Source organism: Sciurus vulgaris, assembly GCF_902686455.1.
Source record: "Sciurus vulgaris genome assembly, chromosome: 5".
Lineage (NCBI taxonomy): Eukaryota > Metazoa > Chordata > Mammalia > Rodentia > Sciuridae > Sciurus > Sciurus vulgaris.
Genome location: NC_136465.1, coordinates 98,694,252 through 98,719,329, shown reverse-complemented (window position 1 = coordinate 98,719,329; position 25,078 = coordinate 98,694,252). Strand labels below are relative to the sequence as shown.

At 35.3% G+C, this 25,078-nt stretch overlaps 1 protein-coding gene across 18 annotated transcripts in view; it reads left to right on the top strand.

The window, feature by feature from the left end:
* The window catches only part of CAPRIN2 (caprin family member 2), a 42,017-nt gene extending 21,956 nt beyond the window's left edge, over positions 1-20,061 (top strand). For 10 of the 18 annotated variants that reach the window (XM_079139290.1, XM_079139289.1, XM_079139285.1 and 7 more), the window contains 10 exons: positions 829-951; positions 2,133-2,214; positions 3,419-3,474; positions 7,334-7,438; positions 9,663-9,809; positions 12,419-12,587; positions 14,299-14,484; positions 15,296-15,396; positions 18,116-18,182; positions 19,182-20,061. In XM_079139290.1, the coding sequence (XP_078995416.1) occupies positions 829-951; positions 2,133-2,214; positions 3,419-3,474; positions 7,334-7,438; positions 9,663-9,809; positions 12,419-12,587; positions 14,299-14,484; positions 15,296-15,396; positions 18,116-18,182; positions 19,182-19,750 (1,605 nt within the window). In that variant the 3' untranslated portion in view covers positions 19,751-20,061. Of the gene's footprint in view, positions 1-828; positions 952-2,132; positions 2,215-3,418; positions 3,475-7,333; positions 7,439-9,662; positions 9,810-12,418; positions 12,588-14,298; positions 14,485-15,295; positions 15,397-18,115; positions 18,183-19,137 lie in introns of all 18 variants that reach the window. The other 8 variants (XM_079139297.1, XM_079139296.1, XM_079139288.1 and 5 more) reach the window with 8 other exon arrangements.
* The last annotated feature ends 5,017 nt before the right edge of the window (positions 20,062-25,078 follow it).

The window sequence follows — 25,078 nt, the reverse complement described above, 5'->3', positions numbered from 1 at the left end:
TCTAGAACATGACTAAGTACAGGCAAGGGCAAAATGAGTTCAAAGCCAAAAGGCTAGATAATGAAATTAATCACGAAAGCTTGTACTTTTATCCTAAAAGAGTCCTTCATATATTTACTAAGGGTGTATTAACTTATCTGGTATCTTTGACAAGCTCTCAGGTGAATTATAAGTTGGAGAAGGGATGCTGATGGAGACTGGCATCCTAACAGCTGTAAGAAGTAATTATAAATTGTAAATTAGGTCTAATTCAGGATGTGCAGCAATTTTAAATGATTTAGCTAACCACCTTTTAAACATCAGTAGCCCCCAAGAGTATACTTACTTTGTAACAAAATATAATGTATTTCCTCAGTTCTAGGATGTGTGTGTTTGTGTATATGTATTTGTATCTTAATGTTTCTGAAATCAGATACATCTTAAAACTATTTAATGTAATAGTAGTAATTTTTGGCCTGGGGAGAAAAAAAATCTTCAGTATGTGTCAGTGGCATTCTCATTAAGAGTATGTTCACTGCAGAGAACATACCGATAACTAACATCAGTAGTGAACATCTCTTAATAAGGAAGTTTTGTTATTCTAGGTCTTCCCTTTAGAAATAGGCTTTTAAAGAAATATTTCTATTAAGGTTATCATGAATGGGGAAAAATCATTTAAAGTTTGCTTAAATTATTTCAAAAATGCATTTATGTGGAAATTCTTTACCTGTGATAAATTTGATAAATGAACATTACTGTTTGCTTTAATTTCATTGAGCTATGGTGAGATCCTGAATTATGCTGTTGACTTTGAATTTCTTTCTTATACATAGTGGGTTTATCTTATAGGTGCCTAAGCCCATGCCTCAGCCTGTAGGTTCTTCCTCTGCTCTTCCAAAGGATCCAGTATTGAGGAAAGAAAAACTGCAGGATCTGATGACCCAGATTCAAGGAACTTGTAACTTTATGCAAGTATGAGCCATTTAAAAAAAGAATCTTTGGTGGTATTCATGGGGAAGTTTACTTCTGATCTGAAACATTACAGGGAAATTGTTAAGAGCAAGGATTCTGCTGTCCAGAATGAGTGCCAGTTCTGGCTCTGCTGTCCCCTAGTTTTAAGGCAAATTTCTTGACTCTCTGCCTTTTTTTTTTGGTTTTTATTTTTTTGTTTGTTTTTTCCTTGAAAAATGAAGATAATAGTCCCTACTTCCCAAGTTCGTTGTGAGTTAAGAAATGAATTAAAGATATAGAAAAGCTTCAAGTGTTTATTACTGCTTTACTGCTGCAGGTCACCAGCAGTTCCACTCAGGCTGTGAGAACCTGCTCCATGCTTGGTCTTCTGTTGGGTACTCCTGTATATAGACACTCCTTTGAGGAGTTTGTATTCCAGCTGTGGAAGATTATAAAGTTGTGCTAAATTGTGAAATTCAGACTCTTTCAGAATTTCAGAATAGTGTGATATTTCTGAGGACTGAAATAGTCAAGTAAGATATTTTTTGTTCAGCAGAAACATTGTAAGCTTTGGATTTAGGCCTTGGTTTAAATCCCAGTCCTACTACTTACCAGCTATATAACCCACGCAGGGTTATTTAACCTCCAAACCTCTACTTATTTGCAAAATGGAGGAATTACCTACTTCTGCAGATTATTTGAAAATAAAAGAATTGAAATGCTTACTACAATTATGTAGCTTAAGTATGCAAAATGTGGGGAAATTTCTCCGAGAGAACCAAGATATGCAGGTAGGTGAAGAGAATGGTTTCTCATCACTAAAGTGTTTAACAACATGAGCTAGCAAGAGGTTGTGATAAATAATTAGACCCTCTGTAATTATTTGGGTATGATAAAAATTGGGGTGCAGACTAGATTAGGATTGATGCTTATGCTTAAGATAGGCATGTTTTTCCCAAGTTAGGCCTTTAATTGCAATCGTGGTTTTTAACATTTGGCACAACCTTAAGGTTTAGTAGTTACTTTAGAGTTGATTTTTGACTCTTTATTTCTTCTTCTATAGACTGAATTTTTAACGTCTTGAGATACTAATTAACTAGATACCCAATAGGCTATGGGCAATACCATGAATAATTTAATTGTAATATCTTTTAAATTAATGATCTTTGTTCCCTATTCATTATTTAAAATCTTGTCTTCAGGAGTCTGTTCTGGATTTTGACAAACCATCAAGTGCAATTCCATCGTCACAGCCGCCTTCAGCTTCTCCAGGTAGCCCAGTAGGTATGTAATCATTCTAAAGACTCAGAACAAACAGCTTTAGAGCTCACAGTTCTATCTTTTACAAATCATTTGCTGTAAATAGCATAAGGGTTAAACTGAAATTCTCTGTTAATTGATTCTAATTGTATTCTCTGCCATCAGAGTTATATATATAGATAAATTACCTGTAGGACATGACTGTGCTTACCTGTTTCCATTTATGGAGAAAGTCTTCAGATGGGTGAATGGAAATGCCCAATAACTGTTTTTTTTTTTTTTTTTTTTTTTGCAATATTTTATGTTTTTCTTGGAGTGATTTCTGACTAGAAATTGCTTGACTCTTTTGGACTCTAAATCTAGAGTTAGTACTTTTGTCCTATCTATGAGTGAGATGACCTCAGAGATGTTTAGAACAGGGACTAACACAGTAACTAATGATAGAACCCAAATATGAATATGGTCTGATGCTTTAACAGTAGGCTTTTTGCTCCCTGCTAGTTTCTCTCAGGTAAGGGAAGATACGATCAAAGCCGTATCCCAGCTGTAGTGGGCACTAGACACCAGCTCAAGATAGGGGCATTGATTCCAGGGTGAAATGAGAATCAGTAGAAAGTAATTATCAATGGTGATGGACATTAACAAGAAACCTATTGAAAACTATGTGATTGACAAACATATTAATATAATCAGAAAAAAAAATACCTAACCAGATGACCTAGGTAAGACTTATTTTGAAACTTCTGAAACTTGTATTTTACCAATTGTTTTTTAAAGTCATCGTTCTTTTCTTTTGGAAGCCTTGAAATGATTGTAACCATTTAACCTTAAAATATCACCATGTATCACAGATGAAATTAGTATTTTCAACTCTTCCACATCCTTCTCTGATTTTTTATTTATTTATATTGCAACTGGGGATGGAACCCAGGAGTACTCTACCACTGATATAAACCTCACTCCCAACCCCTTTTATTTTTAGGCAAGGTCTTGATAATTTGTTCAGGCTGGACTTGAACTTGTGATGCTTCTGTTTTAGCCTCCTGAGTAGGAATACCAAGCATGTGCCACTGTTTCTCTGGCTCTTTTTAAAGCTCTAATGAAGAGTGCATGATGGACTTGATATCTAGTTCTTCCAGCTAATGATTATGCTGTAAAGCATAAACTTTAGTTTCTTTCCAGATGTAACTTTTCTCTCCTCCATAATGGTTTATTTTGCTTTCTGTAGTGTCTACAGAACAAACTCTTTCCAGTCAAAGTGATTTTCTTCAAGAGCCATTACAGGTAATTTCCTCAAATTACTCTTCTTTGTTATTTAGGGAAGGACCTTTTGCTTTGGCAAGAAAGACCAAACTTACTTATTAAGTTACCTAACTAAATTGTTAAAAGTGTTGTAAGTTTTTTAGATTAAATACACACTGGTAGGGCTGGAGTTGTGACTCAGTGGTGGAGTGCTCACCTAGTGTGTGTGGGACATTGGGTTTGATCCTCAGCACCACACAAAAATAGATCAAATGAAGGTATTGTGTCCATCTACAACTAAAAAAAAAAAAAAAAAAAACACACTGGTTTTAAAAAGATTCTCTGACTATGCTGAAAACATGTAATAATAGTAGCAACAGTTGACTGATTTTAGTGAGGAAAGAACAACCCTGAAGAATTCAGGGGTACCTTGTTTGAGAATATTGCCTTTCTATTGAGGTCCACAAGTTACAGTACATCAGCATAGGAACTAATTTTGTTTAGTTCATGGTTAACCAGTCCCTCCCCCACATCCCATACTAGTTTATTCTTCTGATTTTCACTGAGTACACTTAGAATCACAAAGGGATTAGATTTTGAGATCCCTAATGCCAAATTCCATTTCCATCAATAGTAAGCCCAAGGTTCACTGGCCATCATCTCTGAAAACATTTTCTCAGTGTTTGTGTGGAAAGCCTTATGGCAATTTTCTTGACGGTAGCTCTTTTGACAGTAAGTAAAATATTTTGACTGGTTGGTTCAGCAGTTGTGATCTTCCCTTCTGAAGCCTTGTGAGTAAATATCATTTGTTTATAGTGGTTTACATATAATTTGAAAAGGTATGGCTCAGTTTTGGGGGGTGGAGTTCTAAGGACTGAACCCATTGCCTTGTGCATGACAGGCACTCCACCACTGGACTACTTCTTGAGCCCTCAGTTTTTATATTATATTTGTTGAGCAAGGTATATCAGTGGGGTTTTGCCCTATCTTTTCCATGTATTGCTTTCACTAAAGCAGTTTCATTTATCTGTTCTAGCTGTTAGAATTCTACAAAAGGCATTCATTTGATAAATTAATTCTTTTTGAAGAGCAACTGGTCTGTGTAGAAGTTCTTAGGTACTGGCCTACAGAATGGTTACATCATAATTCCTGGTCACTCTAATAAAGAATGTATTTCTAGGTATAACTTTAAGCCTACTGGAGCATCATTTCCAGGGTTGCTATCTAAGCATTTATTTTTATATTTTTATTAAAAAAAATTTTTTTTGTGGTTCTGGGGATTGAATCCAGGGGTGCTTTACCACTGATCCATACCCCTGTCCTTTTTTAAATTTTTAAATTTTGAGATAGAGTATTGCTGAGTTGCCAAGACTGGTCTTGAACTTGGAATCCTCCTGTCTCAGCCTCCCAAGTAGCTGGGATTATAGGCATGTATGGCACCTGGCTAAGCATTTATATTTTGAATAAGCTCCCTGGTGAATCTCTATTTGGAACCACTCGTCTCGGATGTCATGTTTATTCACCAATATGTAATCTACTTCCAGCTGGTTTACTAAATGAGTGATAATTTGGAGCAAGAGCTGCTGTAATTTCTATATGAATACAAATGTAAAGAATGTGTCTTTGCTGGACTTGGTGCACACCTGTAATTCCAGCTGCTTTGAAGGCTGAGGCAAGAGGATTACAAGTTTGAGGCCAACCTCAGCAATTTAGCAAGACTGTCTGAAAAGGAAAAAAAATAAAGGGGCTAGGATGTAGTTTAGTATTAAAGCACCCCTGGGTTCAATCCATAGTGCTGGGGGAAAAAACATGTGTCTATCTTTTTTGTTATTAAGTAGCCTTTTTTTTTCTTTTTTTTTAAATCTTTTTTGTGGTGCTGGGATTTTTTTTTTTTTTTTTTTTGGTACTAGGGATTGAGGGCCACTTGACCACTGAGCCACATCCCCAGCCCTATTTTGTATTTTATGTAGAGAGAGGGTCTCACTGAGTTGCTTAGTGCCTTGCTGTTACTGAGGCTGGCTTTGAACTTGAGATCCTCCTGTCTTAGCCTCCCGAGCCACTGGGATTACAGGTATGTGTCACCACGCCCAGCTGGTGCTGGGATTTGAACCCATTGGCACCCTACCATGAAGCTACATCCTCGTGTGTTGCTAAATTTAAGTTGCCAAGGCTGGCCTTAAAACTTTTGATTCTTTTTCCTCAGCCTCCCTAGTCAGTAGGATTACAAGTATGTACCATCATGCCTGGCTTAAAAAAATCTTTTGAAATTTAACTATCAGGTGGCCCAAGGAGCCTTAATACTTAGCATCTGTGAAACTTCCCTTGTTGAGAGACTTATGTCATCACAGCAGCCAGTTCTTATTTTTGGCAGTTGTCTCATTATATTAATGAGTAGCACAGGAGAAAGCCCATTTTTTAAAAAACATCTTCAGAGTATTTTATTTACTACCTGTTTTTAACATACTTTGTGTACTTCTTTTTTTTTATTTTTCAAAATTCTTTTTATTTGTTGTAATTAGTTATACATGACAGTAGATTGCATTTTGATACCTTGTACACAAATGAAGCATAACTTCTCATTCCTCTGGCTGTACATGGTGCTGAGTCACATCGATAGTGTAATCATACTGTATATAGGGTAATAATGTCTGTCTCATTCTACCATCCTTACTTTGTGCACTTCTAAACATCTAAAATGACCAGATGTTTCAAATAAGAAGTTTGTCTACTTTTAGCACAGTAATGTTGAATAAACTATACACATGTAGCAATGGTTATATCTGACAGTTTCTTCTAAATAGAAGCATTCTGGCCTAGAATCCTTCATTTCTTCTAGTTCCTTCTCTGCTGTAATACATGTGTCACTTAGATGTGATGTTATAATTTCCATTTCTAAAAGTCCTTTCAGAAGATAGAAGAAAGGCATGTAGTTTTTAAAGTGTTCCAATTTCATAATAGTTATAATATTTTAGTTGGATATAAGTTATGCCTATTTAGGTCTATAAAATGTTCTAAAGGATTAAATTTTTTTTTCTATGTGATCTTTTTAAAATTTGATCCCAACTCCTGAAGTAGCAGCATATCATGAAGGCCTCTTAGGAGCATCACTGCAAGATAATTTCTAATAATTGATTACCACTCATTAATTTCCATTTCATGTGCTTTATTGAGCTTCTAAGAACCACATAGAACCATTTAGATAAAATTATTGGATTCATGGACACTTTAGACTTTGCTATTGCTAGATTTTGGGGAGGTGTGTCTGTTATATTCTATTACTTGGTGTGCCATAGATTTCCTTCTTAGCTGCTGTCATAGTATTTTATTGGTTACAGTTGGCACAACCTTAGTTCCTGCTGTGCTTTCTCACAATTTTAATTTTATTCATGCTCTTAATTTTTTCACTAGAATTTGTCATTTTGGATTGTGTGAAGCTTATCCTATTTATACTTCCAACTTCCTCTTTAAGGCACAGAAAGTACTTATAGAATGAAAGTACAGTTTTGGTGATCCCTGACAGTGCTATGCCTAGAGAGTTAATGTGCCCTGAGCTCATCCTCAGTGAGTTGCTTTTTTAGACATTCAGTTGAACCCTAAGCCTGAAAAGGCAAGTGTAGCACACTGAGTTTGAATCTTAACTCTGCCACCTAATTTTTGTGTTATTTGGGAAAGTGACTTCACTTTTCTTTGTCTCTGCCTTATTATCGGTAGAATGGGGATAGTTGTACATACTTTACAGGCTTATCATTAGTATTAAATATTAATATGTGTGATGGGCTTAGCATAGTGCTTGACACTAGTGAGTGCTGATAAGAGTAATATATCAGGAGACCTAAGGTCCAGGAAACACAAAGTGAGCTAAATGTGATTGTTACAATATTTCATGTCTTTTTGTGTTTAGGCTGCTGCTTCTCCAGTTACTTGTAGCTCAAATGTTTGCTTGGTTACTACTGATCAGGCTTCAACGGGATCTGAAACAGAATTTATGACCTCAGAGACGCCTGAGGTAATAAAAGACCAATGGTCTTAATTTCTTTTCTTTCTATAAGAATAGCAGAACTAGTTTATTTTATGAATTACAGGCATGATTAGTGAATGATGTAATGTTTACATTTATTAAGGTATGACTTTGTAGATGTTTGGTCCTAGAACTTCTATAGGTAACTTCAAGGTGGGCTTTGCCATACAGGTAAATTTAATAGTGTATTGCCTTATTTTTCACAATACATATTTAATTTTTAATCTAGAAAAGTGAAAAGTTTTAGGTAAGAGTAGGCCAGATTTCCCAAAGACAAACCTGGAAAAGCTTTCGTTAGTATAACTGAGGACAGTAATTTTTAGGATTAAGATTAATGCCAATTCAAAAGCTGGGCATGGTAGCGCATGCTTATAATCTTGGTGGCTTGGGAGGCTGAGGCAGGAGATTTGCAAATTTAAATCTAGCCTTAGCAGTTTAGTGAGGTCCTGTGCAGCTTAGCAAGACCCTGTCTCAAAATAAAAAATAAAAAGGGACTGGGGATATGACTCAGTTTAATACCTGGTACCTGAAAAAAAAAAAAAAAAAAAAAGATGAATGCTAATTCAGTTGTGAGTTACTCTTTTTTTGGCTAGTTTGACCAAAGTATTCTGATAGTATTAAGGTTTTTTTGTGCTTTCAGTTCTTTTATTTATTTGCTTATTTATTATACCAGGAATTGAACCCAGGGGTGATTAACTTCTGAGCAACATCCCCAGCCCTTTTTTATATTTTATTTAGAGACAGAGTCTTGCTGAGTTGCTTAGGGCCTTGCTGAGTTGTTGAGGCTGGCTTTGAACTTGTGATCCTCCTCCCTCAGCCTCCTGAGCTGCTGAGATTACAAACTGTGCTTTCAGTTCTGAGTTATAGATTTTGCTATTTAAGCCAATCTTTGAGATAGACATAGTAGGATAAAATGAATTTTGGAGGACAATTTATATCAACTCTTAGTTTTATTTTGGGTGCACTATTATATAAAAATATTCATTATATAATATAAGAAAACGGAGGGTCTGGGGTTGTGTCTCAGTGGTAGAGTGCTTGCTTGACCTGTTTGAGGCACTGGGTTTGATTCTCAGCAACACATATAAATAAAAAAATAAAGGTCCATTGACAACTAAGAAAAATATTTAAAAAAGAAGACATAGTCAATCATTAGTTTTTATGGTGCTACCTTAGTCCAAATTGAGATTTGGTTCCTCATTTAAAGAAAAGAGGGAAGAAGCTGGGCATGTAATCTCAGCTACTTGGGAGACTGAGGCAGGAGGATTACAAATTTCAGGTGAGCCTCAGCAACTTAGCAAGGCCCTGTCTCAAAATAGAAAAATAAAAAGGGCTGGGGATGTGGCTCAGTGGTTAAGTACCTCTGGGTTCAATTTCTAGTACTCAAAAAGAAAAGTGACAAGTCAGCTCTATGTGGTGGTCGTGTACACCTGTAATCTCCACTACTTGAGAAGCTGAGGCAGGAGGATCTCAAGTTCAAAGCTAGCCTTGACAACTTAAGTGAGATCCTACCTTAAAATAAAATATTAAAATGACTGAGAATGTAGCTAATTAATTAGTAAAGCATCCCTGGGTTCAATCTCTAGCATTGGAAAAAAAAAAAAAAAAAAAGGAAGAAAAAAAGTAGGTAGTGACTATTACCAAGTGACCCACAGGGGTCAGCTTCATAACTAATTCGGATTGGGACTTACTGTCTTTTTAAGTCTTTATAATGTGTTCTGTCAAGAACTTCTTGTTTCTTTAGTTAAGAATTAATTAAAATAGATCAGGTTTGGTTTTCTCTTTTTAGTTAGCTGATTCAGAAATCCTCTAAGTCTTCAAAACAGAAAAATTAACACTAAGGAAGTAGCTAAGATTTTTCTTAAACCCAATTCCGTTGTATAAATTTGAAACAACATTAAATTCTTAACTGGAAAATGGCATTTCAGGGCTCAGAAATGATTAGGTGCTTGTAAAAAGGTCAGCCCCTCATTTGTTAGACTGATTATTAGTAAGACTCTTTCACTTAGTCAGCAAGCTGTGCAAAGCAAATACTAGTGTGCATCCTCAGCAATTGAGATTTGAAATTGTAAGCAAAAGCTATTCTCTTGCATTCCTGTGTCCAAATGTCATCCTAAAGAACTTGCTGACTTGTGCCAGTTTGGGGTTTAGAGTAATTTAATTGCTTGTTATATGGCAGGTGATTGGCTGATGTTGCATTTCTTCTCTGCAGGCAGCAGTTCCCCCAAGCAAGCCACCGTCTTCACTAGCTTCTCCAAATCCTCCCATGGCAAAGGGTTCTGAACAGGGCTTCCAGTCACCTCCAGCAAGTACTAGTTCAATAACCATTAACACAGCACCCTTTCAAGCCATGCAGACAGTGAGTATGAACCTAGAATGATGATCACAGTTCATTATTCTGCTTAAGAGTCTTTGTTTCTCTTACATCTATTATTAGTGCTATGTGAAAATTTTGCCTTCTGTATTATTCTTATTTGGGTGGGTAGAATTTACATTTCTCCAGTTGATATACTGCTTGTGATAGAGCAATATTAAATCCCCAGTCCCTAGGATTTTAAATGGTTGTTTTATCAGAGCATTGTTCCCACTCTGAAAATCAGCAGGCAAAGCTGAAAGTCCATATCAAACAAACAAATGTGTGATTGATTCAGTCCCTTGTGGAGAAAAAAGAAAAAAAAAAAAAAAAAAAGAAAAGAAAAAGATAATGTGTAGGTAAAAAACATCTGTTTCTAGGAACAGCTTAATAATGCTGATCATTACTAATAGGGTACTAGCAATGTTCCATAGCATTAGTAACCTGAAATTCATGGCACATTCTTGAGTGTTCCATCATTATTAAAGCTTTCATTTGGTTTCATCCTAGTTCTTAGAGATTTATTCAGATTTGTTTGGTGTTCTGAATTCTGTATTCCTTTACAAATAGCAGTTTAAAACTTTGTTGATGGATTGATTGATTGTGCTGGGAATTGAACTTAGAGGTACTCTACAACTGAGCTACATCCCCACCCCTGTTTTAATTTTTTTGAGACAGGGTCTTGCTAAGTTGCTGAGGCTGACCTTAAACTTGGGATCCTCCTGCCTCAGTCTCCTGAGTTGTTGGAATTATGGGTGTCTGCTACAATGCTTGAGTTAAAAAAAAATTTTTTTAGGATAATATTGCAGCTAGATTTATACATTTATTCTCTAAACACAGTAGCATGAAACAGTCTCTAGAGGGGTTATTAAGCCTAATTGGCTCAATGTCCTACTCCAGGTCCTTTGGAGTGATGATGTTGAGTGGGGCCAGTGGAGTGGCAATGGGAAGCAGGCACAGTGTAGCGATAGGCTGGTGAACTCTGACACCTGAATTCACCTTTCTTATCACTCTGTGCTTGGCCATTTAGAATATCTTTGTTTCCTTGCTTTTCCTCTTTCCCCGACAGTCTATCCTACAAAGTTTTGCCACATTGGGTTTACTTTTTCTTTTGTCTAATTAAAAGCAAACAGTAATTCATTACAAAATGAAAGAGAGTCCTTTGCCTGACAATATCTTTTGTAGTCTTGTATAACCTGTCAGACCAGTCCTCTGATGGGCTTGCCTTGCCCATTCTTAGCATGGTACCTATTTGCTTATACTTCTGTCAGTGTTCTGCCTGTTTTGAAGTCTTTCAAGTTCAGATCAGTTCTCATTTATTCATTCATTAAACGTGTAGTTATGAAGCCAGATCATAATCTGGCTATATATCTGATTATAGCAATGAGAAAAAGGTCTATGCTCAAGAAGTTTGCATTTTTATTATGGAAGTGGGAGGTTTAGAAAAACAAATATACATAGTACCAGATGCCATGTCACATAAGGAAAAATGAATAGATAAGAAAGCAAAGGTAATGGAAATGTTCTTCTATAAATTTTGACCAGGATTCTGGAAGATTATTTCCTGCCAGTAAAAATTCAGGAAGTGATAAATTATTTATTTTAATTTTTAAGAAAGGATCCTTTTCTCCTATATAACTTTATTCTCAGTAAGCCTTGTTATGATAGCTTAATAGGAGGATTAACATTTACTCTTTGGTGTCAGTTCTGTCTGGAATCAAATGGAATTTTCTTTTTTAAAATATATGTAACATAAAATTTACCATTATAATCATTTTAAAGTATGTAATTCAGTGGCATTAAATACATTCACATTGTTGTACAACCCTCATCACTATTTTCAGAACTTTTTCATGATACCAAACAGAAATTTTGTACTCATTTCATAGTAATTCATTATTCTTCCCCATCCCCAGCCTTTGGTAACCTCCGTTCCATATTCTGTATCAATTAATTTATCTGTTCTAGGCACCTCACACAAGTGAAATCACTTAGTACTTGTTCTTCTGTGTCTGACTTGTTTCAGTTTGCATAATGTTTCAAGGTTCATGCATCAGATTTTCATTCCTTTTTATGGTTGAAGAATACTTCATTTTATGTATTCATCATTTTGTTCATTCGTATCTGTTGATCTTGGGTTTTTTCTCCCTTTTGTCTGTTATGAATAATGCTGCTATAAATATGGGTATAAAAATATTTATTCAAGTCCCTGCTTGAGTTCTTTTGGGTGCATACCTAGAAGTGAAGTTGGTGGATCATATAGTAATTTATGTTTCACTTTTTGAGGAACCACTGTACTGTTTTTCGTGGCTGCATCATTTTGCATTGCCACCAGCAATGCATGTGGGTTCTAGTTCTCCCATCCTTCATACCACTTGTTTTCTGTCTTTTGATAATAGCTGTCCTAATGGATATGGTTTACATTTTCCTAATGACTAAGCATGTTGATTATGTTTTTATGTGCTTATTTGTCTTCTGTCTTCTTTGGAAAAATGTCTATACAAGTCCTTTGCACAAATAGAAATTTCAAAATATGATAGAATTTTTGATAGATGCTATTCTTAGGCATTTTCTATGAATATTCACAAGTGGCTTATTTACCCTTATCTTTTAAGGTATTTAATGTTAATGCACCTCTGCCTCCACGGAAAGAACAAGAAATAAAAGAATCCCCTTATTCACCTGGCTATAATCAAAGTTTTACTACAGCAAGTACACAAACACCACCCCAGTGCCAACTGCCAGCTATACATGTAGAACCAACTGTCATGTCTCAAGAAACTGGTAAGATCTTTGCATATATTTTGAAGATTTTGGTAACAACTAATTAAATGGAAAGAAAGTCTGTAGTGATACTCCAGACTTTCTTTCCTGTCTAGTAAGCCTTTCTAAAGTGTTGAGAAGCACTGCGTGTCTTTGTTTCTGTTTAGTTAAGTTTACCTGTTACTTTTAACTGTTGTAGAGAGGTAGAACGTAGATGGCTTATTTCACCTTGTAAGGTTGTATTTTTTAAAATCTAATTGCTTTGAGCACTCTACTGAGTTAGATAGGGCACTATCTAGCTGATTGCATGAAGTTTTGTTTTTTTTTTTTTGTACCAGGGATTAAGAGGTGCTTAACCACTGAGCCACATCCCCCAGCTCTTTTTTTAATGTTTTATTTTGAGAAAGGGCCTTGTTAAATTGCTGAGGCTGGCCTTGAACTTGCAATCCTCTTGCCTCAGCCTCCCAAGCAGCTGGGATTACAGGTGTGCACTACCACAGCCAGTTCATGAAGATTTTGAAATCATTGTGTTAACTCTCACCACAGACAGATGGTTGACTTTTTCCCCTCTTATATACAACATTGAGTAATATGAAGATATAAACTTACTGGGCTTATTACACTGTTGACAAAGAGAAAGGAGACTATTTTGACCTTTTGTGCTGTTTTAAATTATGAAATAATAGGCAACTTTGCACTTTTTTCTCCAAGAATCTCTTGTAGATTTTTAGTGTTGGTATTTCTGCCTCTTGTTCAGTTTTCTAAAACTTAATGCCTGAGCAAGTGAACTGAGCATTTTTTTTCTTCCATACTGAGGATTGAACCAGGGCCTCACTTGCTAGGCAAGTGCTCTACTGCTGAGCTACATCCCCAGCTCTTTTTATTTTATATTTTGAGACAGGGCTCACTAAGTTGCCCAAACTGGCCTTAAATTTATGGTCTTCCTGCTTCTGCCTCCTGATTAGCTGGGATTACAGGTGTGTTTCAACATGCCCAGCTTTTTGGTACTTTTCAATAAAATGGTGAAGAGATAATAATTATAAATCCCTAGCCACAAGGGACTTCATTCTGTTCTCATCTGTTTTGTTGAAATATAAGCAAGTGATTACATAAACAACATTTTGTCATATGCTTTTTCAATTATGAATTCTATGAATTAGGACTCATTTACTCCGTGGCCTGAAATATTTAGCATATTATTTTAAAAATTGTGGCGAAATATACGTAACTTGAAACTGACCATTCTGACCATTTTTAAAATGCACAGCTCTGTGACATTAACTGCATTCATATTGTTGTGCAGCCATCACCACAATCCATCTCAAAAACTTTGTCTCTGCCAGATGAAACTAGACCCATTCAACACTAACTCCCTCTTCTTGTCACCCTCCAGCCCCTGAAAACCACTATTCTACTTTGTCTGTATAAACTACCCTAGCTGCCTCATCTATCATTCAGTATTTGTCCTTTTGGAACTGGCTTATTTCACTTGGCATAATTTTTTCACGGTTCATCCATGTTGTAGCTTGTGTCAAATTTCCTTCATTTATAAGAAATAATAATACTCATTTCTCTCTCTCTCTCATACACATACACACACATATAAATCATTTTCTTTTTAAAGGGAGAAAATGTATTAAAGGTTTTGATTATTGATTTTTTTTTTTTTTTTTTTTTAGTGTAAAGAGTATTGGACCTTTATTACCATTTAACTCTTAACTGTTTCCTTAAGCTTCAAATTATCATCCTGATGGAACTGTTCAAGTAAGCAATGGTAGCCTTGCCTTTTACCCAGCACAGACGAATGTATTTCCGAGACCTGCTCAGCCATTTGTCAACAGCCGGGGATCTGTGAGAGGATGTACTCGTGGTGGGCGTTTACTGACCAATTCCTATAGGTCTCCTGGCAGTTATAAAGGTATGCTGTGAGTCAACTTGTACTGAATTAACTTGTACTGAGTCAATTGTACTGAATTATTTTGTCTGTATATTTATCTGACTCAAACTATTTTTACCTGACTTTGTTCTCTTTTGTCATTACCATTTGTAATGTAATGGGGGCTCTTCTACCTAATATGCCTGTTCTCTATAACAGAATTAACTTCTTGTATGAAGAGTAAATTAATCCTGCTACTTACTAAATAGAAAGGTTGATCCTCTTGTTCTTCTAGGATAAATTTTGGCTTTCATATTTGAATAGTTTCTTTTTTTGTTAATTGACTTTGTTAAAAAAATCACAATTAGACAATATCAATTTTTCTAATTATTTGTCTAAGCAGACTATATACAGGAACACAATTTGAAACTATGATAGTGATATTCTCTTAAGTTTTAGTTATGATTCCAAGTATTTTAATTACTGTTTAGTATTAGAAATGTATTCATGACAGAAACCTCAAGCACCTCTAAATTGTCCTACCACCACCTTTTCCTAACTCCCACTTGTAATCCAGTGGTAGCAAATTTCTAAACTGACTTGTTTTAAGTCAGTGATATTTTATAAATGTTTATTTTACTGTGGAAGTAATTTTAATATGTCGTTCCTTAAAGAAGGCATAAATATAATGATGACAATATAGGGTCAGTTTATCTTTTACAGTGGTATAGTTTAGTATGCTTTTTTCACTTTTTTTGTTGCTACATTATAATAGTGAGATTTGTCATTACATATTTATATATGCACATTAATTTAGTATGGTTAATCATTTTATTGTTTATTTATTTCTTAGGTTTTGATACTTACAGAGGACCACCTTCAATTTCCAATGGAAATTATAGCCAGCTGCAGTTCCAAGCTAGAGAATATCCTGGAACACCTTACTCCCAAAGGGTAAGTAAGAATAGCTGTTATAAGAATAGGGTAAGTTGAATAGTGGTACAGTTGTTGATGTTAAACTGGTGATTAAACTATAACAGTAATAATCTGTGTTGTGCATGTGTGCTCTTAGTTCTGGAACTATTTTAAGTCCTATGGAGGGTTGATTTGGAACCTTTCTCAATCATCCAAGGAAGATAAGTGTCAGCTATTGGTTATATGGAATTTACAGGTGTTAAGGACTTCAGTAATCATGTTCACATTAGCCTATTTACTCCTTCACCTTGTAAGAGGAGCTGGGGTTAAATAACTTACCTACTTATCTAAGGTCCCTCAGCAAGTAAATTGTAGAACTTGGATTGAAATGTGAGTTTCTTAACTCCAGAGCTCATGATCTTAACTTTACCATATTGCCTTCAACTTAGCTTGCCTAACTATCAAAGCTCTTTTTTTTTTCCCCTTTAAATTATGTTTTTATTTATTTATTTTACTGTAATAACTCAATAGATTTTTTTCACTACATCTGATAGAAGAGTGATAGGATTTTAGACATTCTGCTTTAACAAACCTTGGAACTTCCTGTTATTGGTCATATAGGGACATAAATTTATTTTATTTTTTAAAAGGGGTCCCGCTGTCTTGGGTGTAGCTTAGTGGTAGATTGCTTGCTAAGCATGTATGAGGCCCTGGGTTCACTTATCCAGCACCATCAAAAAAAAAAAATCTTTATTTATTTATTTATGTTTACCAACCAAGAAGAGATGGTCATTGGCATCCTCGATATAAATTTATACCATATCAGTATTTTCAATTTTGGAGTTTTACAAACTTTCGAATATGTACTGGTGGTCTTCAAATAAGGGTGGTTTGACTTAATGATTTTTTTTTTTTTTTTGACTTGATGATGACAAAGTGATGTACAATCAGTAGGAGCTCTACTTCACATTTTGAATTTTGATCTTTTTCTGGGATAGTCATATGCAATATGATACTCTCATGATCCTGGGCAGTGGCAGGAAGCCATAGTTGCAAATCATCCGTGCAGTCATGAGGGTAAACAACCAGTAATATTGTGTAGTATACTGTATTGCTTACCTATGATGTTTAGTAGGTTAGATATATTAAATGCTTTTTAACTTACGATATTTTCTTTTTTTATTTTGATTATTTAGTTTCTTTTTTACAAATTGCATATTAAACATTTTTGAAAATGGTCAGTTTTTCTGGAAGTGTTCAATTTTCTCTTGTACACTTACATGGCTTACAGTATTTTCAATTTATGATGGATTTATTAAGACATACCCCATCATTAGTCAAGGTGCATCTGTATTTGTGCCATACTGAACTCTGTTGTTAATATATCAAATACCTGTTCTTCTAGAACTTTCCATTTTATGAGGTAGGGTAGATGTCTGTATAGAGGCAGGATTGAAAAGGAGTGAAGAACACACATCTTGGACTCTAAATGGTGTGTGTTTGATCTCTTACTTCATCAGTTCTCTTGCCTTGTGACCTTAGGTATGTTCCTTTAGACTTCTGAGCTCTAGATCCTTATCTGTTAGATGTGAACTCATCCTTTATTCATCTAACTCTGAGGGTTGTGAGGATTTCTCTGAGATATTTTGAGGATCAGATGAACTAACTGTATATATAAATGTGTATACCACAGTGCCGAGTGTGTATCAAGCATGCAAATATTAGCTGTTATTACATGATCCCCATGACTATACTTGGGGAAGGTGTTGATGAAGGTGAACTTTATTAATAGAAGTATTTGTTCTTAATATCAGTGTTCTAGTGTCTTTATGTTCTGCTCTCAGTTTCTTTGAGAAAACATAAGAAATCGATAATGGTTGTTATTGAAAAAGATTCTGGGCTTCTGGAGTAGGAGTCTTAATAATTCTTGCATGTCATGTCTTCTTGCCTTTTTTTTTTTTTTAACTTGCACATATTCATTTAGTTACAAAACCAATTATTCTTTCATTGGGTTATTTGGAGATGCTTCCTCCATATTTGGGAATCTGTTAGAAGTGTTGTACCTTGAACATTTATTCTTACTATTTTGGATTATATTTCCAGGCAATATACACTTACATAATATAATTCTTTTCAATTTCCCTATCCAAAAACATAGCAAAAACAGTCTTCACAGTTTGATTTATAGATTGAACAAGATTGAAGAAGTCTTTTTGTTTTTGGTACCTGGGATTTAACCCAGGATGCTTAACCACTGAGCTACATCCTCAACTCAACCCTTTTTATTTTTTGAGAGTGGGTCTTGCTAAGTTGCTTAGGCTGGCTTCGAACTTGCAGTCTTCCTGCCTTAACCTCCCAAGCCAATGGAATTACAGGCATGTGCCATCTCACCTGGCTCTATGTTCTTGTTCTTGCTTCATGTCCTCTTATATTGAGATGAGGGACAAAGGACCATGCCACATTTCTAAATGCCATCATTACATAGTATTGTACCTTCTACATAGTGTTTTGTACGTGACTTACTGTTTTTGCAGTTTAATTGGTCAGGTTAATTAACAGGTGAAGTGAATATTGCCACTGTTGCCTTTGCTTTGTTTTTCCTGGTGTTTGGGAACATCTGAGCCTCTTGATGGTTGCTGGGGAAGGTCAGATAAAGAATTAGAAGGACTTTAATCTTATAGACTTAGCAGCTAATAATCCTGTTTAATAACTAATATTTGTTCTGCATTTTTGGTGCCACGGTGAATATTCATTTTAGGATAATTTCCAACAGTGTTATAAGCGAGGAGGGACGACATCTGGTGGTCCTCGAGCAAATTCAAGAGGTAAGGATTATTAACGAGTAGTTTACCAAAAGGATAATTTTAGTTCATTCTGTACCCTCTGTCAACCTCTCCCCAAAACATATTTCTTCCAGCATTATCTTGAAGTTTTAGTTTTCTTAAGAGTAATACTGAACTAAATCCTCAACCTGAAAACAACCTTTCCATTTTGAGAAAGTAGCCTATATTTATAACATCTTTGCCTTATATCTAAGCTTTTTTTTTTTTTTTTTTTTTTTTTTTGCTTGGTCCTGGGGATTGAACCTAGAGGCACTTTACCACTGAGCTACATCTCTAGCCCTTTTTTAGTTTTTGAGGCAGGGTTTTGTTAAATTGCTTAGGGCCTTGCTAAATTGCTGAGGCTGACCTCAGACTTTCTAACCTCCTGTCTCAGTCTCCCAAGTTGCTGGGATTATGGATGTGTGCCACTGTGCCTGGCCTAAGCATTATTTTTGTATGGCACCTAAAACGTTAAAATTATTTGATGTCACATTAACTTGGAAATAAAAAATAAGCATTCATCATTTGGTTTAGTACTGAATCAAAATATCTCTGAATGGCTAGTAGCTAGTAGTCCTAAAAGTTGGTTTCTTAATCTAGGTTTTATTTTATTTCTATATTCCTACTTTGAGTAGAAGATGGATCATGAGGAATTAACTGAGAATTATGGGAGAAATACAGAAGTAAAAAATGTTTAAACTTGGTTTAGTTTTTGCTAATCTTAACCAGTTTTGTAAGTTATCTAACCTTCTCAGGGACCACTTCTTAAAAAAAGACAATTAGACAAGATTATTTAGGTTCCTTCTGGCTTCAGAATAGTATTATAAAGCCTATTGCCAGAAAAATCTAGAAAAGTATAAGCTAGTTACATTTTATTGCTTTTGTTTTGGAATTTACTATAAAATGTATCTTTATCTGTGTTTCAGTAGCCGACTAATGTTAAATATTGTGTTCAAAGCTAACTGCTTCATTATGAGAAACTCACTGTTGCTAATAAAACAGCAGGGTGGAGTGATTCTTCTCAGGTGAGCAGCCCAGAAAGAGACAACGAAACCTTTAATAGTGGTGACTCTGGACAAGGAGACTCCCGTAGCATGACCCCTGTGGATGTGCCAGTGACAAACCCAGCAGCCACCATACTGCCAGTACACGTCTATCCCCTGCCTCAGCAGATGAGAGTTGCCTTCTCAGCAGCCAGAACCTCTAACCTGGCCCCTGGAACTTTAGACCAACCTATTGTGTTTGATCTTCTTCTGAATAACTTGGGAGAGACTTTTGATCTTCAGCTTGGTAGATTCAATTGCCCAGTGAATGGCACTTATGTTTTCATTTTCCATATGCTAAAGCTGGCAGTGAATGTGCCACTGTATGTGAACCTCATGAAGAATGAAGAGGTCTTGGTATCAGCCTATGCCAATGATGGTGCTCCAGACCATGAAACTGCTAGCAATCATGCAATTCTTCAACTCTTCCAGGGAGACCAGATATGGTTACGTTTGCACAGGGGAGCAATTTATGGAAGTAGCTGGAAATACTCTACATTTTCGGGCTACCTTCTTTATCAAGATTGAAAGTCAGTACAGAATTGACAATAAAAGGATGGTGTTCGAATTAGTGGGATTGGAGAAAAAGTAGTCCTAGAGGAAGGAGGAAGTTCTTACTTTTTTGTTTTCCTCTCTAGGTGAGAAATTTCAAGCTGAATGACAATTAGCACTAATCTGGCACTTTATAAATTGTGATGTAGCCTTGCTAGTCAAGCTGTGAATGTATATTGTTTGCACTTAATCCTTAACTGTATTAACGTTGAGCTTACTAAACTGACTGCCTCAAGTTCAGGCAAGTTACAATGCCTTGTTGTGCCTCAATAAAAAAGTTACTTGCACCTTCAGTTGTTCCTATTTGATTAAACATTTAGATGAGAGGTAAGATATCTAAGTTTTTAGAATTCATTACTGATAATACTTGATTATTTATTCATGGGTTCATGCTCTTATTTTAAAATAAGACTTTTATATATAACAGTTCCTTTTAGGGTCACTTTCCTCTGATATACATCCTTTTAATTAAAAGATTTAATCTGTTTTCAGTGGACCAAATCACACGTTCTTGAAGCTTTTCTTTTTGCAGTAGGGCATGTACTTCCTTTAGTTAAGCATTTTTTGGAACCTGCTACATGTGTAATAATACAAGATACAATAGGAGATACACAGGTAATACCCTGGTCCACCCTCAGTAAGGCTTAAGCTTTCTCCTGGGTTCTAACTTTAATTTGAAGAGGCAAAATTCTAAGTCATCAAAAAGTGTAGACTGTGGTCAGGCAATCCTGTGTTTGAGGTTTGATGCTGCCACTTCATATTTGATTTTAGATAAGGTACTTTACCTCTAAGATCTCTTTCTCTTGTTTGTTTTTAAAGACTGTCTCCCCATATGTAAAATGGGAATGATGATGATGATAGGTCAGTCTCATGGGGCAGTTGTGAAATTTAGCTAAGAATATATCTCAAAGCACAACAAGTACTTAGATCTTGATTTTTTTCTCCCGCATTTTTATTGGTGCATTAGTTGTATATAATGATGGGATACATATTTGTTGATACATATTTGTATATGCACACGATATAACAATATAATTTGGCCAATATTACTCCCCAGCACTTCCCTTCTCCCTCCCTGTCTCCCATCTCTTGGTCTACTTTCCTCTACTGATCTCATTTTGATTTTTAGGAGCTCACTCCCACCTTTCTTTCCCTTTTTCCTCTTTAGCTTCCACATATGAGAGAAAACATAAGACTTTTGACCTTCTGAATCTGACTTTGCTCAATACGATGGTCTCTGATTCCATACATTTTCCTGCAAATACCATAATTTCATTTTTCTTTATGGCTGAATAAGATTCCTCAAAACTACTTTGTTGCAATATGGAGAAATAGATGTAAATCTGCTAAAGCAGAGAGTTGTTTCAGTTCTCTTCTCTGAGGTGTTGAGTAAACTTAGGAAGCTGGTAAAAAGGTTTTATATCTATAAAAGTTACTATTTTTGAACTGGGTATGGGTTCAGCAGTAAACCCTGCAGCCATGCATAACTTTATTTTTTTTGAGATGGGTTCTCACTGTGTTGCCCACATTGGCCTTCAACTCGAACTCAATCTTTCAGCCTCAGCCTCTCAGGTTGCTAGGATTACAGGTGCATACCACTACCCACGGCTTTTCTCTGTGGTTTTAAATGTTAGTATAGTGTTCTCAAGATAGAGAATCTGATGTGACTCACTATTTAACAGATTTCTTTTCAGTTCATAGTAGGTACTTTGTGGTTTAGGTTTATTAGTATCCCAGTTAAATGAATTAGTTCATGTTCATGGCCTGGTGTTTATGTCCAAAACAAAGTATAACAATTGAAAGCAAAATTTGATGTTTAGGAATAATGGGTCCTCAAGTTCAACAGGGTCTTTATCCATTATGCTTCCTACTGTATTAGGATTTTTAGCTTAATCTTATTTTTCTCCTGCACACAATAAATGCTTATTTAAATAGTGTGAGCAATTCTTGATTTTTTTTTTTTTTTTTTTTTTTTTTTTTTAATGTAAGTCCAACAGGATTCATTAACTGGGATAACATAATAGTCATGTTTGAAGGGAGTTTTGTGTTTTTTTTTTTTTTTTTTTTTTTTTTTTTTTTTTTTTAAATAAACACTGGGGATTGAACTCAGGTGTGCTTTACCACTGATCCACGTCCCCATTACTTTTTTTAATTTTGTGATGGGGTCTTGCTAAATTTTACAGGCTAATCTTGGACAATCCTGTTCTGCCTTAGCCTTCCAAGTAGCTGGGATTATAGGTGTGTGCCACTATACCTGGCTTATGGGAGTGTTTAAGATCACTGTATTGCCAAATATAAAGACTGTGAACTATGAATTATTCTTATACTCATGAAAATGAATGGACATGATCTTTTCTCCTGATGCAGTGTAATTTTTTGTTCTTGCAAAAAATTAAACCTAGGGAATTGAACCTAGGACCTTATGTGTGTTAATAAGCAGGTGTTCTACCATTGAGCTAAATCACCAACCCTGCAGGATAATTTTTTAAAGATAGTTTGGGATGTTTTAGTAGAAGCATACCTTACAAGAAGATCTGCACATGTACATATTTATACATTTGCAAGAGATGGAGTGAAGATCCATAGATATTTAAAACCCCTTTATGGATCTTTTGTAAAGAATTTATATTTTACTGGGAAGAGCTTGTAAATGGGACTGAAGTACAAAGGGCATCTTATAACTACCTGAATATATAAATACTTCTTTGTCTTACTGAAAGAAATGGATATAGTACGTATTTACCAAATTCTTCCCTAAGTTCTTTTCTCTCACTTTTTTTGTTAAATAACTTCTTCCCATATCCATAATTATGAGCTATTACATACTGTCTCTAAATTGATTGTGAGTAAATGCAGGTATTTAAAGCAGGAAGTAGAGGTTTGTTTACTTGTTCCTTTTCTCATTTCCCTAATAGTTATAATCCCTTATATTTTAATCTTTTCTGTTTGCAAATTAAAACTTCTTAGCTTTAATGATCTGGTGTTCTATTGTGGTCCTTGTGATAAGTAAGACAATATGTTAAGTGTTTTAAAAGGTGAAAAAATTTAAATTTATCCTGTACTTGCTACTTTATCTACCTTATTTAAGGTATTCTTTTTGACCACTTTGGTAATGAGGCCATAATGACTTTGTCCTCATTTTTCAGCTTTTGAGCAAGTGTTGGGCTGGGGATGTAGCTCAGTGGTAGAGTGCTTGCCTAGAATGTGCAAGGCCCTGGGTTTAATCCCCAGCACCAAAAAATAAATTTGTAAACTGAGCAAGTGTTGACAACCGATAGCTACAGCTTATTTACTACCAGTGTATAACACTGAATGCCAAATTGTAAAAAATTATCCATTATCAATACCAATAGGATGTAGGCTTCCTAATTGTTTCTTAAGCATTATTTCATTGACTATTTTAATATCTCATAACTTGCTAATGATTACTCTTTTAAATATTGGTATAATCTGATTTGTACCTGACTGAGACTGCAAAAATTAATGACATTTAAATACATACACATCAGGTATATAATTTTCATCCACTGAGAGCAAATCTCAAGTTATTTCTCTGATTTCTGACATACCTCTCTCATTTAGAAGTGTTACTTTTCAAAAATAGACTTCTTTGGACCTTTTGTTTCAAAGTTTCAGTTATTGAGAGATTTTATTGATTTTTATATTTTTACCATTTTATAGTATTTTAAATTTCTGCTCACATTTAAAATTTCTAAATACACCTGTTGTTAGAATGTTCCTTGTATGTATCTTTGTTTCATGATTCCTTTTTCTGACTACTTAAGGACAAAGGTTTTCTCTCTGTAGTTTATTTCCTACACTTTTTCTGTCCACTCTCCTATCTATCATTATATTTGCTCAGAATCTTGGTAGTTGGTTGATTGTTCATACTGAAGAACAGGGCACCAAAAACGAATTAGAAACTTTGAACACAGAGGTGGATTTGTTGACTTTGAGCTTTGTGGTAGTACCATATTTCTTTTCTCCAGAGGGGAGGAAGAAATACTAATGTGGGGGTATGGAAGAACTTTCTAAGTAGGACACAAAACCTAGACAGCATAAAGGATGGCTCAATTTGACATAGACTTTATTCTCTCAGAACTTTTGTTTGTAGGAAAATATCAATATCAAAAGACGGAAGACTACCTATTGGAGGAAGAAAGGAATTAAAAAGAGGCAATTCATGTACACACACATGTATAGTAAAGGTGATTGGTAAGCATGTGATGAGGCAATTCATGTACACACACATGCATAGTAAAGGTGATTAGTAAGCATGTGATGAGGCAATTCATGTACACACACATGCATAGTAAAGGTGATTGGTAAGCATGTGATGAGGCAATTCATGTACACACACATGCATAGTAAAGGTGATTGGTAAGCATGTGATGAGGCAATTCATGTACACACACATGCATAGTAAAGGTGATTGGTAAGCAAATGTGAACTTTAAAATACATATTTGGGCAAGCATGTGTGTGAAATGGACACTCAGACCCAGCAGATGGGAATGAAATTGGCATGTTTTTGGAAGGTAAATTGGCAGTAGCTGTCAAGATTGAAAAAAACAAACAAACAAACACATGCTTTTGACTTAGAAATTCCACTGCTGGGAATTTATTCCACAAATGGTTTTGGAATTATGCCAAGATACATGTACAAAGATATTTTGTATAGCATTAATTATGCTAGCAAAAACTAGAGAAACAACTTAGATGCCAGTTAGTAGGAAATTGAATGAGTCAAAATGGAAGGCACAAATCAAAGTGTATATCTCATTTGTGTGACAATTTAAAAGCTTGTATTTGATTACTTGATTTTTAAGTTTTCCCCCTTGTAGTATAGACAAGGATTTTGATAGTTTTGGTCTTGTACAAAGGCTTTGGGAGTTGCCAGTAGGGGAGAAGAAGACTGACTTTTAATTTTGCATCTTAAACAGAAATGTATATATCATTTTTAAAATCATTTAAATTAAGAGAGAAAATGGTAGATTGGTATGGTACCGGTACCTGCCCAGCCTGGTCTTTCCTTGGGTAGAGTCTGAGTATTGTCATCCAGCCTGAGGTAACACGTGGAGGAGTTTTCACAGAAAAGCTGGAGTACCCACCTCCCCTCCACTCAATTTGCATTTCCCCTCAGATTTACCAGAATTTGTCTTGTATAAAATCTTATTTGATCCTCACAATGGCCCTGGTAAGATAGATCCTGTGTGGGACATAAGAAAATGGGGACTCTTACAGAGTTTGTAAGGGAGTGGAAGCACAGAGACAGTTGTCTCCCAGTCTGAATAGTGTTGTCTAA